The sequence below is a fragment of the Pelodiscus sinensis genome, chromosome 9 (genome assembly GCF_049634645.1).
Source record: "Pelodiscus sinensis isolate JC-2024 chromosome 9, ASM4963464v1, whole genome shotgun sequence".
Taxonomy (NCBI): Eukaryota; Metazoa; Chordata; order Testudines; family Trionychidae; genus Pelodiscus; species Pelodiscus sinensis.
This window is the reverse complement of record NC_134719.1, coordinates 64216697-64237827: the sequence shown is the minus strand read 5'-3', so window position 1 is coordinate 64237827 and position 21131 is coordinate 64216697. Positions and strand designations below refer to the sequence as shown.

General features: G+C 45.7%; 1 protein-coding gene and 1 long non-coding RNA gene across 12 annotated transcripts in view; one reads left to right on the top strand and one right to left on the bottom strand.

The window, feature by feature from the left end:
- The window catches only part of DNM3 (dynamin 3), a 209387-nt gene that overhangs the window by 80652 nt on the left and 107604 nt on the right, over window positions 1-21131 (bottom strand). For all 11 annotated transcript variants that reach the window (XM_075937046.1, XM_075937047.1, XM_075937052.1 and 8 more), the window contains one exon: window positions 14079-14188. In XM_075937046.1, coding sequence (XP_075793161.1) covers window positions 14079-14188 — 110 coding nt within the window. The remainder of the gene's footprint in view (window positions 1-14078; window positions 14189-21131) is intronic.
- LOC112546760 (uncharacterized) lies at window positions 205-15444 on the top strand. The gene is made up of 4 exons (XR_003090461.2): window positions 205-307; window positions 6160-6238; window positions 9939-10140; window positions 15131-15444. It is a non-coding gene; the product is annotated as an uncharacterized LOC112546760 (long non-coding RNA).

Here is a 21131-nt window from a genome sequence, read left to right as displayed (position 1 = left end):
GTCCCATGGGGGACAAACAGTTTTTTTCCTTCCATTTTTTAGATTTACGAAGAGGATTTGCCCAGAAACAAGATATTCTCTAAGCATCAACTGTTTATTTCACAGGGGATGCAATAATTTGGACATATCACTAGCATCTCAATAGCAACTATAAGTGATGTCATAAACCAAAGTTAATGACATCAGACTAGGGAGGAGGAAGCACAAGGTAGCAAACTTTTAAGCCACACAAGTCTTGTTGATATGAAACATTTATAACTGAAGAATGGGAAAGAAACACAGAGCACATCCATGGAACTGACAATAAGTAATTGTTTCTCCTAAGTTTTTCAAGATCAGTTATTTAAATACTTTTCAAATAGTAACACAGGAAAAGTACGTAAACCCACCCACATACATACCCCATGACCGTTTACACTATTTTCTCTCGTAGAGTATCATTTTAATGTACTAGCCTACATATTTAACAAAGAAATGTTTCCCTAACCACGTTACTGAAAATTAATATAAATATTTCATGTTGAAGACAAAAGATTAATATTGTCTAGTTACAAACTATATGAAACCATGCACATATGATTGTTTTCCTGTAAATGACAACATAATTGGATGTTTTGAGATTAATTATATCTGACAGAGAACTCATTTCTACTTCCAGGAAAAGTTACGAACCATTTTTTTCTTTCTTTTTTTTTTCTTGCCACGCCCCCATCCCTCCAATCACACATTCCTGGAAAGAGTATGTGCCAAGACTCCTGCTTAATGGACAACAACTTACAACTTGCTTGCTTTTCTGTAACCTCTCAGCTATGAATCGTTCTTGGGAACTCCCAGCCATTGGTTGTTAATTGTAAGTCCCCTGACCCAGCTACCCCCTGGATAATCCCTTCACAGCAGGGTTTGGACCGCTCGAGTTCTCCATTACGTAGGCTGCCTGAAATGCCCCACCAGATACAGCTCTCATATGAACACTTGCTTGCCACTAACCTTGCTACCACTGTAGTAAAATGAGGTATGAATTAATTTTCTTTCTTGCCCTTGTGACAAAATTCCTCCTTCACCTTGGTGGGTCCTGAGCTTTCAGGGGGATTACCTGCCTCAGATGCTCCCAGCAACCCTTAATTTAGACACAGCTGGCTGTTTGTTGAGCTAATCTCCTCCTAAGCCAGTCTGGGGAAAAGAGGGGAAACCAAACTTCATAATCTCAGTGGCTCCTCCAAGTGATGCAGAGCAGGACAAACCCTTTACCAAAACCAAGCTGAAATGGGAAGTTGATTGGGAGAGTGAGAGGGGAGGTTCCAGCCCAGGGACACTGTGATAACAGCTGTCTGAAATGGCTCTGGTAACAGCTGCGTGCCAGCTACAAAACCCTGGGCCACTTCCCCACAGTCTTCCCCAGCATCTTCCTTACCGCAGGTTTTTCCTCCTGGTACCTGCTTGCACCTTCTACTCCCAGACTCTCCACCACACTTTTTCTCATCTGCTCCTTCCTCACACACTGAGCAAACAAAAGAAGGGAAGCCTTTTAAAAATCAGCCTCAACTAGCTCTTAATTGGCCCCCAGGTATTCTGATTAATCCGGCTCCCTTGAGTCTGGAAGCCCTCCTAATTGATTCCAGGTCTCTTAATTGGCCTTACTGCTCTGACTAGTTCTAGCTGGCTCCTGTTGGTTCTGGATCAGCTCCTGTTAGTCTACCCAGGGAATAGAGACCTATTTAATCTGGTGCTAATATATTTCTCCTCCACCACTCTCCTGTAGCCTTCTGGTCTGGCTTTGTCACGCCCTACATAGTAAAACAAAGTGAGTCAAAGCATAGAGGTGTGTAGAGATCAATGGACACACAACAGAACTACCGACTTACGTTCCTTGTGAGACTGCCTTTCCAAAGATGATGTATTGCATGGGCGTCTCGCTCCTGCCCTCTATTCCCCCCCATGAGACAATTAAAACACTCCAAGATTATTCTCTCCCTACCACTAGAGGTCATTTCCCACCCAAAGTGCTGCTCTTTTCACCTTCAAATCAGGCCCCTATTTAGTGGGAAATGATAATAAAGTAAAGTAAAAAAATAAGCCAATCCCAACAAAAGTGGTCAAAAAGCCCGTGTCTCGGTAGGCAGAACAATGATGTAAAGAGCAGCACTACCTCAGACAGAATCTTCTCCAGCCTCTGAGGAGGTATGGGAGGTGAGTACTGGAGAATCTTGCAAATCGATCACTTCAGAGAAGCAGAATTACAAGGCAAGTAAAAAAACATCTCTGTGGATTCTATTCACATTCTATTAAATATTACTAGCAAAAAAAGTGTAGATAATGTGTCCAGCTCTGTATGGTAGAAAGCCAACCCTTACTGAACAAGACAGATGAAATTCTTTCACCCCAAGACTTTTTCTTCGTTACGGAGTGTTTCATGGGAGAATGGCCTAATCTATGGAGTCACTGGAAGTTATATAGTAGTTTTCTGAAGTTCTGTGATTGACCTATGGGAAGCCCTGCTGAGCTTAGACTTAGGGTATTTGGCAATAACAATGATTTCTAGATACTCAGTTTCTGAGTCTGAGGAATACTTACTTCATTCACCTCATATGGTTTTTCCTGCTAAAGAAACCGAGTGAACATGCTTAATAAACTCAGCCCAGTTTTACAGCACTTTTAGCAATGTTCTCCCAACACTCCACATATGTGGAATTAGGAATATTGATAGTAGCAGTATAAGAGCAGGTTGGAAAATGAGGGGAGGGTTTTCCTACAGAAAATGTCAACTTTTCATTGAAAAACTGAACATTTCATATATTTATTATTGTTATTTATTCCAAAAGTTTCCGTTTCCAACCAAAAACTGGGTTTTCATTCTTCTATGAATATTCAATTTTCTGACCCCCCCGCCCACCCTCCACTTATTTCATAAATAAAATTATGTTTAGCTGAAAACCCAACTTTCTATAGAAAACCACGTTCAGTGGCCCAACCACTCCACAACTGGAATGTGAATTTCAAGTCTGTCCACTGTGTGTGTCAATATATTGTGGTAGGTACATTCTGCTCTTGTTATGTGTAATCCGAGAGTGGTTTTAGCCCACATTACTACAAATGGTTTGCTGGCTTGCCAGTTCTCACTATTTTATCATGAGTCTTGTGATATTTGGTGTTTTTCCTTTATGCCTCCGAATTCCTGGAATCCTGTGGTTTTGTAAGAATCTCAGTTTCCATTAAAAAACAAAGAACAAAACAAAAGCTTCTAGCCCTCATGGATGAAGCAATGTGAAGGGCCTAGCTGGTTCCCTTGTTCCTGTCCAAGCTGTAATTTATTATACACCCTATCATTCTGATTCTGTGCACTTGATGGCTATGCAGGTCCACGCTCACACAGTTCATTGGATAGGATGGAGTTCGGATTCCTTTCAAACAGTTCCAGTCCAGATCTGCAACAATTTACTTAGTAATGTAACAGTTCCTTGACCTTATCAACACCGTGAGATGTTCCAGCAGCTTTTTACCTCAGAGTTTGACCAAAACCTCCAAGGGCTCGAGTGAGAGAATTGTATTTAGTATTATTCTGGCAGAGTTCTTAGTCAGATCTGTCACAGAGCCACATTTTGGGTTACTTTAAATACATGTACATCTGCCTATAGAATCCAGGGTTGGATGGGACTTTGAGAGGTCACCTAGTGCAGCCCTTTGCATTCATGGCAGGAGCAAGTGTAGGCTATGTTGAAATTAACCGTGTTTTTCCACCCCTGAACCATTTCAAAAGTCTCTGATGATTTCTATGCAAAGACCTAGCCCTGACACTAGTACAGAGAGGCACACAAAAATCCTTTCAAACAAGGTTTTCCATCCCAGTGGGAAGAAGCTCAGGGAAGCCGGCAGCTTCGCTGGGCCCCCTAGCAAGGTGGGGGGAGGGCCAGCTCTCCACTCCTGGACAGGGTGGGACATCAGGCAGAAAGGGCGGGGTTTGGGGCAGCCAGCCCTCAGCGCTGCCCAGACCGCCGTAACCCCTGAGAGCTGCCAGGAGTGCACTGTGCCGTGCTCCAGTGGCTAGGAGTCCTGGGGCAACTGTCCCTTTTGGCCCCCCGTCGGTAAACAGATCTAACCAATGTGAAATGAAGAAGCTGACCCAAGTACCACAGAACCAATCTCAGACGTGTGAATGGAATGTCCTCCCAGCCTGGCAGAGCTGTACTTCGAAATGCCGTCGCTACAGCACTAAGCACATTGCGGCAACGTGACCCCAGTTACCCACAGGTCAGCCACACAGAGACCCTCGGACAAAACGATGGAAGAGACCGCTCCCGTGCGATCGTGCGCCTACCTGTCTGTGAGGGTGGGCACCATGTGTGTGGAGGGACCATCGATGTAGCACAGCAGACGGTACCCCAAGAGAGAACCTGTGTTTAACATAACGTGCCCGTGTCTGTAATTGTAACGGTAAATCCTTCTCTCGCACATGCTCAGTGAGTTAGCCACCGTTCCTGTGCAGCTCGCCCCCACATCCTTACATTCACTTCAGTCATGGTTGGAGATGCCCCTCTCCTGATCGGTCTCCATTCAGGGCAGGAAACATCCCAAGCCCTTTCTGTTCATGCCATGGAGTTGCAGGAGTTCACCTTTTGACTTTTTAACAGTTCCCTGTAGACAGAAGCAACATAGCAGCTCGTCTGAATACCTTCTGCCACTACCTTCTCAACGGAAGATTTAAGTACCCATGGGGACTTCAATACGGTGGGAGCAGGATATAAGGTATTTGAAGGCATGGGAGAGGAGACAGGAATTGTGCAAGGTCGGGGCTTCTGCATCTGTAGGATCCTGTCACACTCGCTCCAAATGTCAGTGCCACAGAACAGTCCAGCAAGTGACCTTCCATCTAAGAAAGCAGAGTTAATGAGGCCTCAGTCTGTTTAATCATCATCTAAAAAAAAGGGTACTGAAAACTACAAGGAAAAATCTTCCAGTTGCCAGTGAAGTAGATTTCATTGTTCTGTGGTCACCTTTACCAATTGCTGATTATCGTTGTCAACTATATTGCTTGCTGCCAGTATTTGCAGTTTCTCTAGCACTTCCTTCATTCCTATGTAACAATACCTACATATCTAAGGCAAAAGTCGCAAGTATTTAAGGGCAATTACTATATAATTTCCATTTTAAGCCTTCTGTGTTCGTGTCAACATATTCATTTTGTGCACAGACATCTGCTGAGATATAATAATGAGGGGACTGCTATACTTTGATAAGCAGATGCACTGTAAGTGGCATGTAATTATTAGAGACAGAATGCTAGGAAGCAAAAACATTAAGGTAGACTATAAGAATGGATTTATCCACATTCATAATTCTGCACACAGGGTGTGACACATACAACAAGAAATTACAGAGCAGGAATGTCTGTGAAATATGCAGTACTGCGTTCATAAACCACTAAGGCCCTGATTTGGGGGGAAAAAACCCAGCCAAACACAAAAATCCCACTAGTCCTGTATCCTACTAATCTGAACAATCCCACTGAAGTCAAACTACTCTCAGACAACTCCATGTGATCGAGGATTGGGTCCTAAAACAAGAATGTTTGCCCTCTGAAATTATTTTGTGGCTTTTTGAGTCTTTTTCTATTAATTGAAACTGAGTAGAATTAATCTTAAAAGTTGAATGTGGACGGATCCAAATTTTTGTGAAGTTGAAAAACTAAAACGTTGCATATATTATGTATTTTCAATTTGGTTGAAAATTACCACAAAATGCATACATAACATGAGTTTAATATACTGCCATGTAAAAATAACAGGGGTCTAAACATTCGAAAAATGTACACATTCAGGACTAGTATTTTAGATATTAACTCAACTCTAAGGAAGCTAGATACAATACACTAATTTTGGAGCGTGCTTTGGCATACTGTTATACACACCTGAAATGCCATGACAACCGCTCTTTTAAACAAAGGCAGCCAATTTTTTATTTTAAAGCAAAGAAATAATAAACGTGATGAAGTTAGGGCTCTGCAAATATTTTCTTTATGAAGCCATCCATCTGCTGTGCGTTAGCAGCAATGCGTGACTAACATTTTCAGCCAAGGCGTGCCATTTCAGTTCACTCCCGTGTGTGTGTGTTAATTAAAATTAATGACACATGCCTCTGAAAAGTTTTCCTTTTCCTTTTTTCCAGAAGAACCAAACAGAACATCTCTGAGACAATGCTAGGAAAGAAACGTGATTAAGAGCTTCACTCTACAAATCAAACTCACGTGAGTTGACCCATTGAAGTCTATTAATCTTTTTAATTAATGAATCTATTATCCTAATGGGAAAATGAGCAGAGAGAAAGTATACTATTCAGATTAATATTCTAAAATATTAGTAGAGCATTAGATATAACATCAGCCTTTAAGAGTCTACTGTTTCTGGACAGGAAGTTATAAGCACACGTGTCGGAAGAGTAATACTAATAATTAACAGAAAACAACATGATCCACCTAATAGCACTGTGCTTAGTATAATGGTGGGTACAATCAAACTGGAGTACATTTAGTTATTTCCTAGGTACCATCCCAAGAGAGGGGCGTGGCAGAATTTTGTAAATAATTTAGGTAGATAATACTAATGTTTAGGATTTTTTTCAATGTTTATCCATTGTAAAATGTTCAGTTGTGCAGAATATTGGGGTTTAAGCATTTTTTTTACTTTGATTTACTTAAACTCTCATAGTTGTGGGAAAATGGAGGGATGGGCGGTGAAGGGAGAAAAATCTTAATGCCAGTAGATGTTGAGATTCAAATTCTTTAAGCTTTCTAACTGGTAAAACAGAAATCTTAACAGCACATGTCGAAATACACAACATAAATAGCTTAAACTCAAAGCTCTTGTATGTTTTCAAGCAGCATTTTTCTTCTCTTGCCTCTCTGTGAATTTTGATTATTGACGGGAGTATTTTTTTCATTGGTTTGGGTGTAAACAGGACAATTGACACTTACCAGTAAAACCCAGCCGGGCCCAGTCTGCCTTTATAGCTCTTTTTAAAGAAATACTGAATAAATCAACAACTGTCAATTGCTGCACCTACCTCCAATAGGTCAGAGAACCTTTTTCCCCAGCACACAGCTTAGTTCACTGACTCAGCAATATTTTGCAAACTAAGCAAAAACACTTGGTTGCTCCATATAAACCACTAAAAGATCTTACTTTTTTGGTAAGAGTCCACAATTTGGGAGGGAACAAACGCTTCCTTGCAGCTACACACAGCAAATATTGATGATGATGAACGAAATGTTGCTGCTTCTTCCTCTGAAAAGCTTTGTTTGCTCTGTGTTGCCAGACCTAAGACCTCTGTGTCCCTTACCTGCAAAAGCTGCGTTCTACTATTTCCCCTGCATGGTGGTATCAATGGAAGGACACATAAGGCAGAGCTCTAAGTTACTGAACGGCAATCGGGGCTTACGCTCAGCAGATCAATTGGATTTCTTCCTCACTGCACTGAACGGACTCTGGAAGTTCGCTGTCGTTTACAGACCTCTAAGAACTGGTTTCTAGATAAAATTCCTCTGGAAGTTTTGAATGCACTCACTCCCTCGTGGGGTGATGGCGGCTCGCCCCTCACGCTGCCCGGGGTTTCGCTTTTTTGGCAAATCAAAAGCAGTACCGTACACCTCAGCTGAGGCTTGTTCCCGGAGCTTGACTTCCACCCAACACCTCCTTTGTCCGAGCTCCCTTTTGGGTGCTCTCTCAATAATCCCCTTTCTGGTTCGGGGGGTGGCAGACAGAAGAAAGGCAAGAACTTGGTTCAAGGTTCCCATCCCTGCTAGCGGGGCGGGGCTCACCAGAGACTTGCCACCTGGTACCTTGCTTCCCTCCAGGAACAGCTACTCTAGGCTTCCTTCGCAACCCACAGAGGACCAGGCCCGCCAACAGGGAGCGGGGGGCAAAGGGGCCCGACAACTCAAAGGAGTGTGGGGGCTCCTGATGCAACACTGCCACTGTGCTGCAGTCTGGGCAGCGCTGAGAGCTGGCCACGCCCCTTCTGGGGGGCAGGGAGCTGCCCCCTCACATTGCCCAGGGGCCCAAAGGCCACGACTCCCCAAGTCACACATTGCCTCCAGAAGACCCAGCCTGTGGCACTTTCTGAGCCATGGTCCTGAATGATGTTCATGGCCCCCAGGGTCTGGGAAACGTTCCCTCTGTCTCCTGAAGAGAACTTCCCAGATGACGAGTGAGGACGGCCCCCTCCCCAGAGCCAGTCTACCTGCACCTACGCCGCGGGGAAGGACGGCTGAGGAGGACGCAGAACAAGCTCTGCCATCTGCCCTTGTCCATCTCCAAACAAGCCCCCCCTCCCACCAGTGTGGGGCCATGGCGACACGGCCTCTTCTTGCTCCGCCGTCACGTGGCACGCCCACGGGCCTCTCAGGCCACGTCGCTTCGGCTGGCCCACGTAATGCCCCATGGCCACAATGCACATGGCTCTGCCCATCCCCTGGGCGAAGCATCACTTCGGTTTTCCTTTCGGCGGCGCCAAGACTGTCTCCACGACGGCTCCTCGCCACGCCTCAGACCGAAGTGCCCGCCTCCCCCACAGGCTGGCAGTCACTCCATCAGACCCTCCTTTACCTGGGCCCTGTGGGTGGGTCTGTCCAGCGGCCCTTGTGCTCCAGACTCTCCTCTCCACCCACACAACCCCACCACAGCCAGCCACGAGGGGGGAGGCAGCTGAAAAATCGTCCCGTTTCTACCGGAGGGTTGGTACGGGAGGGCAGGCAGGAGTCTCCATTTTCCCCTGGAGGGCAGGGAGAGATGGAGGGAGCCTCCTGGGCAGGGAGAGGGACTCAAACAGGAGCACAGAGCTTGCTATGGGAAAGAGGACACAGATAAGGGACTCCCCACCAGACAATTCTTCTCCCCATCCGGTGCTGAGGCTGCTCCCTCTACTGGCAGGGAAAGACAGGAGCCATCAACACCTCTCCAGCCAGCCGGTCACAGAGCCTCCTCCGGCTCCATAGCTCCACGTTCTCCCTTTATCAGCAGGCAAAGCAGAGGCAGCTGATGGCCCCTGAATGCAGGGGAAGCCACGGAGGGGAACGCGCCTGCTTACAGCAGAAGAGAGGTGGCAGCATTCCTTACACTCCTCCGTGTTCAAAGCCCTGCTGAGCTCCTCGGAGGCGTTCGAATAAACTGCTCCTGCCACAAGGAGTCAGCAGAAATTGCAGCTGCTTAATACAGGGTTGGAATACCTGCCAATAGAGTGAGTCAACCATCACGCTCTGCCTCTCTCTTACAAGGCCCAAAGGGTTACGTTAAGGTGGCACAGACACAAATTAAGTGCCATAGCACCAGCGTGCAATTTGTAATGAGAGAGGTGTAGGGGCTCAAGCAAGTAAGTGCAATTTTTTTTTTTTGCTTTCATAACTGACGTGGCAAACCCAGAGGTACCAAGACTGTGAACCACCAATCCCAGAGGTGCAGAGTCTTAGCCCCGGCACAGAATAAGCACTGAATTGCACCAACTGGAATTCCACAAAAACAACAAGGAGCCCGGTGGTACCTTAGAGACGAACATATTCATTAGGGCATAAGCTTCCGTGGCTGAAACCCATTTCATCGGATGAATCGGCGTGGGGTTTACCAAGGCGGGGTGTGTGTGTGTGTACACACACACACACACACACACACACACACACACACACACACACACACACACACACACACACACACACACACACAGAGCAGGGTCGAAGTGCTGCTGTACAGTTCCTAAAAGGAGGCACATTTGCGTCCACAATGCTTATCCCTGGCTAACGTACTTGCCCGCAAGAAAAAAATATCAATCAGCAAATAGCTTTTACGGGAAATAGGTGGGGAGGGGGCAAAGCATTTGTGCTGAAATCCTAGAAGAAAAGTAAACTTTCTGGGAAAGACAGAATTATTATTTTTTGTTTGTTCTTGAACTTTGCCCAGGAGCCTCAGGCTGAGTCATCAGTGCAGCCGTTGGATGTGGACCTCCTGTTTCTGAGCCTACGATTGGACAGAAAATCCTGGCCTTGGCTTTAGTACCTCTGCTGGTGACAGGATGCCAATCGGCCATTGTGGAAATGACAGAGCGAGTCGAATGGCAGTTTCTCTAATACAATTTGCTCCAGCCCCAAACCCTTCTACTGAGGTAAATCCAAAGAGAGCACCTGCAGGGATATGTCCTGACATGCGGGATTTAGTACCGGTAGCATGTAGGTTTAAAATACACAGTATCTCCCTACAGCTTCTAACAACTATTTGGTTTGCTGGAATACAGCCCCAGTTTCTTTCTCCTTCTGTTTCAGCAACGTTACTCAGATAAGCAAAGCCTGGCGCTCCTATTCCATTTCAGCAGTTTCATTTGAATTTAGAAAGCAATCCAAAAGGAATTGAAATACATGATTTTACAGCACAGGCTCGTCGTGCACACACCATTATGTTTCAATTCATGAGAATGTATCTTCTCCGTGAAATCAATTGCCATAGTCTTCATTCATTACCCAATCACATCTGATGTCTGTCAGAGAGCTGCTGACCGCTACAGTAAATCAGAGGGGCAGAAATCCTTCGTTTCTTTCCTCATCTCTCGACAGCCTCCTCATGCAAGCATGGCTATCCTTTGCAGCAAAACCAGGATTTCCCTCTGTAACTGCATTTCACAACTGGGGAGGTTTTCATAAATGGAAAAAATGCAGTATGCATAATCCAGGAAGCTATTGAAACGCACAGTATCAGAAACATATGGCTACAGGAAATACCTTGGCAGCGAGAGGCTGGGAAGGGGAGAACCCGCTGCAAGAAAACGCTCTTGACTAAAGGGAGGCTTTGCTTAACATTTCAAATAGTTTGAAATGCACACAGAGAAAACGTGCAGAAGCGAGGCACAAAACCGGAACGCTGCTTGAGATTAAGGAGGAAAGCAGGGCTTAGAATGACCCACATGCCATTTTGGGATGTTCCATAGATGGCTTTACTCTTCTTCTTTAAGTTACCTGCATCTTAAATGCAGGGATCCTTGGAGGCACAGAAACCCTCTGCAGGAAAAACATCGGACTTCTCTCTCAGTTGGTAGCATATGAGTGGCGTGATGAGAAATGGAGTTTCTTTTATACTAATAAAAAAGCGAAGCATGCCGACACTCACGGCTAACATTGCTCCCAAACAGAACACACATATGAATGTTTCACAATCGAGGCATTTTAAAATAAAATGAGATCCGTCGCACCTGTGGGTCTACTCTACACCCTTCCATGCAAGACTTCCCACCCGGGACAGGTGTGGACACCGCCCCACTACATGCTCATGACCCCCAAGCTGAAAACTCCTACACTAGATCACTTCATCAAAGCCTCAGCCCTCCCCCCCGCCTCCCACTGCAGGGTGCAGGTCCTAGGAGGAGGCAGAATTAGGTATTAAACCAACACAACACTTCATTTGATTTTTCTAGAAATCTCCCTTGTTGGCTCAAAGGCAAATCAGCTGCATCGTGGTAGCAAAGAAACTGCCACTTTAAATACAGTTTGCTAAACGGATTCCCTTTCCTCCCTGTCGGAGAATTCTGTTTACAAACTGCATTTACTTAGACGACATTATTCTAGCATCTTCTTCCTGCATAGTCATGCCCATATATATCCCAGGATGTTTTTAAGCTAATTGTAACAATGCAGGGGGCCCAGCCAAAAGCTCAGGGTGCCGACAGATTTTAGAGACTCAAATCTGAAACCCTCGCTCCACCGTCTGTCTCCACGACGATACAGGAGCAGGCACACACGTGAAAAAGCAATCCGCCCCCGGTCTGTGAACCGGAGATGGGAAATGGATTTGAGTTTTCTGGTTTCTCTCAGCCAATCACCCATGAATATTGAGAAAGCACAAAATATTCATGAGAAAGGCGAATTGTCCCAAGCTACCTGAGTCCTGCCTTCCCAAGGCTGATTGTTATGCCTGCCTGAAAAATATATTCCAATATTCTGCCCAGAATCCGTGCGCTTGACAAGGAGCGGTCACCAAAAAGTTATTGACAAATGACCAAGCTGTGTGTAAACAGTTAAAGTCCATTTCAGCTTCCACACAGCACTTCCCTTGTATTTCAGAACAACCAGCTTTCTCCGGGGCCTAGAAATGCACCCGGTCAAGTGTCTGAGCTAACACTCCTAGCGATTATTTGAGACTCATTGTTTGAAAAGACTCCGAACAGGCGAGCCAGCCCAACTGCTTACCAGCTGGAGACAAGACTTTACAGGGCATTCAAGCCTGAGACTCTCCAGCTTAGTTTCTCACTCCTGAGACCAGCAGCTGGGAGTGGTTCAGAGATAGCCAGCACAGCCCTAGAGGGAGAGAATGCCTCATTTTGCTCTCCCATGATCACTTCTAGCCAGCTCAAGAGCAATAACAACTGATTCCACAGAGTGTCCTTAGCTGGAAGGACATTTCAGCACCTCACAAAGCTTTGGAGGATGGGGTAAGGTGAAGACGTTCAGATTCAATATTACAGGTACTACTTAAACGGATTTTTTGAAAATAGGAATCCTGGCAAAAGCAGCTTATCTATAGAATCATAGAATACTAGGACTGGAAGGGACCTCGAGAGGTCATCGAGTCCAGTCCCCTGCCCTCACGGCAGGAACAAATAATGTCTAGACCATCCCTGATGGATATTTATCTAACCTACTCTTAAATATCTCCGGAGATGGAGATTCCACAACCTCCCTGGGCAATTTATTCCAGTGTCTGACCATCCTGACAGTTAGGAACTTTTTCCTAATGCCCAACCTAAACCTCCCTTGCTGCAGTATAAGCCCATTGCTTCTCGTTCTATCCTCAAAGGCCAAGATGAACAAATTTTCTCCCTCCTCCTTAGGACACCCTTTTAGATACCTGAAAACTGCTATCATGTCCCCCCTCAATCTTCTCTTTTCTAAACTAAACAAACCCAATTCTTTCAGCCTTCCCTCAGAGGTCATGTTCTCTAGACCTTTAATCATTCTTGTTGCTCTTCTCTGGACCCTCTCCAATTTCTCCACATCTTTCTTGAAATGTGGTGCCCAGAATTGGACACAATACTCCAACTGAGGCCTAATCAGCGCAGAGTAGAGCGGAAGAATGACTTTTCGTGTCTTGCTCACAACACTCCTGGTAATATAGAAAGCTAGAGCTCCACTGAACCCACTGCAAACACAACTCCTCCCTTTAGAAAGGCCACACTGTTTGCTTTTGTGTATGTGTTGTAGTGTTCACCTTACAAATGTCCTAACTGTCAGGATGGTTAAACACTGGAATAAATTGCCCAGGGAGGTTGTGGAATCTCCATCACTGGAGATATTTAAGGGCAGGTTGGACAGACACCTGTCAGGGATGATCTAGACAGTGCTTGGTCCTGCCGTGAGGGCAGGAGACTGGACTTGACCTCTGGAGGTCCCTTCCAGCTCTCGTGTTCTGTGAGTCTATGTTCCTTTCTGTTTGTACGCACTCATCACAATGTCCTGCTTTCCAGAAGCATATCTCCATATACTCTTTACTCAGAAGCTGCAGACTGGCCAGGAAAGTGGCTATCGAATTAAGGTTTGAATGAATCAGGAAGACAGAGCTCTCTCATTCTTTCATTTCTTGCCTGTTTTGCAAAACACGCCTATCGTGACTGAGGATATATCGGTGCTGTAGAACCGAGGGACCAATCCTTAGCTGGTGTAGGTAAGTGTGGCTCCACTAAAGCCTATGGAGCTTGCCAATTTCAGCCAGGATCTGGCCTATAAAGGACAAAAGTCACAGATGTTCGCTGGAGGAATTGTCTCCAGTAAACCTTGGAGAAGGTCCAGAAACACATACCAATAGGATAGGGAGGGAATCAAACACTCATCCTAAGGAACAAAATTACTCAGCACAGGTTTGGTCCACACCACGAACCGTGAGAAGGATGTAAGGGGCCAAGACCCAGCATTAAAGCAATCGCACAGAAAGAAATGAGCTGAAAGCATGTAAGATGGTTAAAGTCTCATGTTATGGGAGCCCCAATTTGGCAGCCATTGTCATGAACTTGTACATCTTCTCAGCTCTGTCGGCCATGCACTGGTTGGTGCCTTCTCTTACCTTTGCTCTGTGTTAAACAAGGCAAAAATATGCTTGCTAGACATGAAGCTCTTCTCAACATCCCGCACTTTCAGGTTGTCCAGGGGAAGCATGTACTTCTTTTCCTTTTCCTGTCCAAACACATACAAGCACAAACACCGTCATAAGTTTCAGAGAAAGCTGACACCGGCATGCTCTCGCTTCATTAGCAACTATTCTGCTAATTACCTTGACAAGGACTAAAGGAATACTTGCCCATGGTTGGATGAGCATGTATAAAAAATGGCACAGATCTCTGTACTTTTCTTTTGGTTAGCTGCTAGAGGACAGCATGCTGGGAGACCCGATTCTATACGAATCATCAAACATTATTTCAGTCATTTGTGTTCGGTTTCAGTAAATGTCAATCAGAGCTGATTGACGGCATATGAGTATGTAAGAAAACTAATGCTACTGCAAGAGGAATGGCTCTAAAGCCTGTGTTTCAAGCACGGGACAAGAGTGATGTAAATAAAGAGAATGTTGACTATTGGCGTCTCCTCAGCACTTGACATTTCATTGAAAAGCTGGGGGATTTCAAGGAATTGTGCTAGCAACCACTGTGTGCCAAAAGGGTCTACTGTGTATTAGTGCATCCAGACACTACTGCTATTGTAGGCCTGGTCTCCACTGGAGGGGAAGGTTGACCAAAGATACACAACTCCAGCTATGTTAATTGTTTAGCTGGAGTTGAGGCACCTGAAATCCCCGACCATACTCCGAGAGGCCAACGGGAGCGCACACTCGCATTGGCTTCCCTTCCTCCTCGCAGATTGAGGAGTATTGGACAGCAGCGGGGGCTGCCCTCAACATTCGATTTAGGGTGTACACTAGACCCGCTAAATCCAACACTAGAAGATCAACCTCTGGAGCCTCGATCTTCTCTGTAGCGTTCATGTGCCGTCAGAGCACGAAGGTGATCTCTTCTAGCCCAAGTCTATTGACTCAGCTGGGTGGCCTGCTCCAAAACGCTGTAGAGACATACCAGAAGTGCTTTTCCAAAGGCGACTAAATGCCATTATCCTCTTTTACAGATGGGGAAAGACACCAAGAAGTGACGGGATTCACCCAGGAGCTGGGATCAGAATGTTTCCCGACTCTCAGTTTGGTACCCTATTGGCTAGATCCCGACACATTAGATAATTCTGACCAATGAAGAGCAAGATGTAATACAGATTCAGAGCAATCTTGCTAATCAGCTGTCACGTGTGTCAATTTTTCTCTAGCCCTTCCTGTATTCAAACATCTAGCATTTGACAAGGGACCTGCAAAATCCATTTCAAGTTGAAATGTTGAGACAGAGAGAGGTTATGCCCAAATACAAAAAACACAAGCTGCCACACAAGGACATTAAAACACAAGCAACAGAATCCTGCAATACGTAGCAACAGAAATTCTGACGCTCCCGTTGTCTAATAAGCCCCAAGCTGCTATCCTTCTGTACATAGTCCCAGCAATGTGAATGGATAACTCATGCAAAGAGGTTGCAGAAACAGCTCCCCTTTCCTTAGGGACCTGAATTTATTCCTCTCGTATGCTTGTTTTCCAGAATTGCTTTTGGATTTCCCTTTTTGAACTTCACATTTTGGAGTCAACAGACACATATTAATTACTAAAACAGACGAACACACTTAATTAAGGAAACATTTAGAAGCATTTTTATGTATCACGATGATGAACAGAGTTTTCCCTTCTAGTTAGAGCCTTACCAAGTTCATAGCTGGGAAAAAATGCATCAGGAACCATGAAATCTGGCCTCCCCAGGAAATCTGGCTGTTTGGGGTGGGGGGGTGGAATTGTGGTACCACCACCCTAACTTCTGTGCTGCCTGCAGAATGGGACCGTGGCCGCTGGGCAGGCACTCACAAGAAGGGAGCACTGCTGCCATGCTTACTTCTGCACTGCTAGGCGCTTTGTCATCCTTATTTCCATGCTGCTGGTGGTAGTGCTTTTACCATTGGGCATCTTGTGTTCTATCTGGGCACATGGCAACAGGAACATCACCTATTGGCACATCCGCTGTGGTATTCTTGTAACCTACCTGGGCACTCAATCATGGATTTAAAACGCAGCCATTCTTATACAAAGGAATTTTACCATCCAATTACAGAGGGAGACTGCAGAAATGGACAAATCTGCCACTGTCAACTTGGGCATGAGTCAAGCCATTAACTGGCTAAAACAGTACAAAGCCAATTTCTCTGCCTTTGACATTCGCATTTTCACATCAAAAGCTAGGAATGGGACATCCAGCCTACTTAATTAGCTTCACTAACATGGGTCCTACAATTGACTGGTAACCGCTTCTGCTGTTATATACACACACCTTGGATTCTGTTATTTCCACTCCAACTCATCTGAGGAAGTGGGTTTTACCCACAAAAGCTCAAGATCCTATATATTTGTTAGAGACTAAAGTGCTACAGGACTGCTCATTGCTTTTAAAGTTCCGGACTAACACAGCTCTCCTTCTGAGACATTTTACAGACCTACAGTCATTCCTGTGTCACCCATTCATGACACCCCCGGAAGACCAAGACCTCCTTTAACTATGCTGAAACCTCACAGGCTTCAGCATGGACCCTTCCATTTAGGCCTTACTTTACTTATGGGCTGAATACACACTTACCGTTGCTAAATATTTATCGTCTGGTACTCCTATAACCCTATCCTATAGCCATAGAGCTAGTCATCACACCCTGATTACATACAAAGCTACATGGGAGTTACCAAGACAACAGAGAACACAATCGTTGGCTACAATGCACAATGCTCCAGGAAGTCCCTACATGGCTATTGCTGTCCTGTGTTAGCTGAGCGGATAACAAGGGGTAGGTCTACACTGCAATTAAAAACCTGCTCCTGACCTGCGGCTGCTAAGGCAGGCTCGCAGGTCTCAGGCTCAGAGGCTGTTTAGCTGCAGTGCAGGCGTTCCAGCGTGGGCTGGTGTCTGAGCTGTGGGACCCTCCCACCTCAGATTCCTCGAGGCCAGATCTCCAGGCCGAGTCTGAACATCAACACAGCAACTAAACAGCCCCATGACCTGAGCCTTGTAGCCCGTATCAGCCGGCATGGGCCAGCCATTGGCTTTGAGTTGCCATGCAGACATATGGCAATCGACCAGCCAGCTGCCAAGAAGCGACAGGAGGATGGAAATACGCTGCACTGCAACATCCAACTGCTCTGGCATGTTTCAGTTCCATACCCTCAAAAGAAACACAGGTGAAGGCCAAGTGTCACGGGGGGCGGGGCAGGAAAGTACAGCGCAAAGCTCCCCCGCAGCACTTTCAAGTCTGTTGAGCTGATGAGTTCGGATGAGTTTTCCCACTAGAGGCAGGAGAGGGATTTTAATCAAGTCTTTTCCCACCTTTTGACAACCTGCAGACAGCCTTAGGCAAGTGGAAAAAAGACCCTTGGTTTGCAGCTGGTGGGGGCTGAAGGAAGAATATTCCCATTCTGCAGCTTTTGGCACAAAGAAAAGGGATTATTAATTGCTTCCTGTATTGTTCCTTTGCGCTGTCTTCAAGAAGGGGTCTCGTTGCTGGCTCGTGAGCTCAGCTCTTCTCTTTCCGGTCCCGCTGCGCCCACTCTTCAGTCTGAGGGCTCTAGCTTACTGGGCATCCTCCAACAAGGAGGCATTAGGGCAGTTCCAGCCAGCTTCTTCGGTGGGAAGTCAGGGTTCCGAAATCAAGACCACTCGCGTATTGTGCGATGACACAGAACGGCTGGGCCACTGGGCGGGGGAGGTGCAGCTCCACGTACTCAGAAGGGGCGGGGCTTGGGCAGAAGGGGCGGGCTGGTGCTAACACACCGCCCAGCACTCCGGCCCCAGCCCCTTTGAGTAGCGGGGCCCCAGGGCAGATGCCCCCACCATTGGCAGGCCTGGACACAGGACAATCACTACTCTCTAGTTTATGCCCGGAGGAACATAAGAGACATGACTGGAGTGCAGCAGACTCTGAAGGGCTGGATTTAGCAAAGCACTTGCATTGGTCTAACTCTGTTCCTATGGAGACCCCCAGGAAGCCCCAGCTTTTCGAGCTAGAGAGTTTGCGTGAAGCAAATCACAACACAAGGATGTGACAGCACTGGGATTGCCAAATGGGGCACGGAGGCCAACCCCCTCTCTCAGTCAGGCAGCAAACCAGGGGTGGGAGAGGAGATGTTCCTGGGGCTTCTGACCCTTGGGCTCAGATGACATGAAAAGAGGAAGAGAAAACGAGCGGGTAAAACAAGAAACACCTGCTCTGTGGCCGTACTTACACCTGAGAATGCAGAGGGCTTTTTAGATGGACCTGTTCATACCACGGAGCTACTCTCGTTGTCTGTATGGAACAGCCCACACGGTAACAAAGACATTACAGCACTGCACGCCGGTGTCATTCCTCCGGTCACATCTCTCAGAGCCTTTCCACTAACATCCATTATCTGGACTGCAAGCTAACTCTCAAACGTATCCCAGAGAGTTTCCAGATGGCTCGACAGTCGTCTCCAGAGTCTACGTTTATTTTTATCTTGCTACACAAAAATCAGCATAGCACCTCCACAGTGGTCTTTGCTTCACCACGCCTGCCGGTACAGCTTTCGCTGCACAGACAGATTTTAAGTTTGTTACATAAGGCACTTTCATTTGTTGTAGAAAAACACAGCAAGCAAGCTGGTGAAGGCCACTCAGCTATAGAGACCCGATGTTGCCCCTGGATACAGCTGGAGAAAATATAACTGAGCTAGCTAGAAAATGATCTAGAGGCCAACATTAAAAAGAAAACATTGCAGACATGACAAATTTAACACTTTTATGAAAAAAATGTGGCAAAACTAGAAAGCTTAATAGGTTGCAGATCCCAGGATCAAATTTCTTCCACCTATGCACCTCTCCTGCCTCCTCCCACCTGAGTTATACAAATGGCATCAACTGTTGAAAGCGTAAAGCCAAGATGCCAAACTTGTTTCTAAAGTTGCTTTGACAACGCAAAACTGATAGATGAGCAGCTCCTTTTACCCAAGACAGAAGTGCGCCGTTGAGAGATTATATCCCAAGGAGAAGGCCCGTGTCTCGTTATTCTAAGATTTAATTTAAGAAACTGCCAGTTGCAATTGCTGGAACAGTCTGTCACCACCACACTGGTTCTTTATCAAACTCAGCCAGGTGGGTGAAATCTTCAGAAGCAAGGCCTATGACCTCCTGGCTGTTCTTGCCAAGTGTTTGGTCCGTAGGAAATCCATTGGTAATGTTCTAGGATCAATTTTAGTGGAACTGGTGGGGCACGGTTAGAAGAAAATTTGTGGTGCAAATGAAAAAAATCTGCTGAAATTTATCTGAGAGAATTTTGAGTTTTCAGCCAAAGTTTTCAGACCAAATCTTTTTGCCTCCGTGCCTAATGAGAACTGCAGTTTGAGTGCTCCATGCCCCATAATGCAGTGACCTCTGCTCTTCCGGACCTGCCAAAATGCACCATAAAATAAATAAAAATACATTAATGGAGATTGCCTATCTCCTAGAACTGGAAGGGACCTTGAAAGGTCATTGAGTCCAGTCCCCTGCCTTCACAGCAGGACCAAGTACCATCCCTGACAAATTTTTGTCCCAAATCCCTAAATAGCCTCCACAAGGATTGAACTCACAACCCTGGGTTTAGCAGGCCAATGCTCAAAACACTGAGCTATCCCTCCCCCATCAACACCCCCTAGCTGAAGTGTGTCAGCACAGATGTAGTCTGGCTGGGCAGCACTATTACTACTTATATTTTGCAATGACAGCCAGGTCTGGTAAATTAGAGAAGAAATGGATTTTTTTCCCCATCCTGTACATCTTTGTGACAGTAGTACTGAACAACAACTGTGCAATATAAGAAGTGAATCTTAAAAAAATTCCCGACAATTAAAATAGTTCCATTAAGAATATAATGAACAAACAATATAAAAATGTGGCTCTGGCTCCAGAGGGACAGCCAGAATGTTAGAAGAAAGCAACAGAGGATGTGGAGTGTTAGCACCAAATCTCTCGTATCCTTAGTGCACAAATCCCTTAACGCCTTCCGCATCTGAGATAATCAGCTCTATGAACCAAGCCCAGAAGACATGCCAAATCCAAAATTTCAGCCAACGGAGGAAGTTTTAAAGGCTAAATCACATTTGATAGGCATGCTCCACGTTGGGGAATCTGCATTCTCATTTTCAAGATCTTCCCAAACTATAGATTATAGCTTCAGATGAAAGGTGACAGCTTTTTGGTTCCTAGATGTAGCCTACACTTTTCTTGCACATTTAATTTCCCCCCCAACGGCTGCTGCTTTTGTTAAACATTTCCTCTCTCTGGTGCTGCTGCAGAATTCAAGGATGTCATTGCATCTGGTCCCATGGTAAATCACTCTTCAATCCAATCTTGTAATTTATTTCACAGTAAGATCCTCATTTCCCAAGGAATTCTTCTCCTTCCCCAGAACTCTTCTCTTTGTTTTCTATCACCTCCCTTGTGCCCCAAACGTCTTCATGAGCACAGAAACAAGAGCCTTTGCATTTTAGCAATGCCCACATCCTTTCAATATATGGACTACTGCCACCTCTTTCAATAGGACCGATTTTTTCCACTTACCACCCTATGACCCCTCAAATATTTGAGCAGATTTATCTTTACCTTCTTGTACAATATTGCTTTTCATATGGACTTCTGTTTTTATTTTACTCCCCTCTCCCTTTCCTCTCAGCAGTCCTGGGCAGCTTCTTGCATTAAAGTCCGAGGCATCACGTAGGAGCATGCCTAGGGTAGATCTGTTCTGTATTTAACTTGAGAACTTCGGCCCCTATGTAATTCTATCTGGGATCCCTGTGGTCCACTGGGGTCATTAAATCATCTACTCAAAGCAACCTACGTTTGGCTCTTTCCATTTCCCCATCTTGGGTGTGCAGGTTTTGTGATTATTCTCCTGGGAGGCCCATGTCAAGGAGATGAATCTTGCCTACAGTCTTGCAGTCATGACGGGTCACCATTGGCCTGCCTACTTATGGAGAAGAGCTCCAAAGCCAAGAAACAGG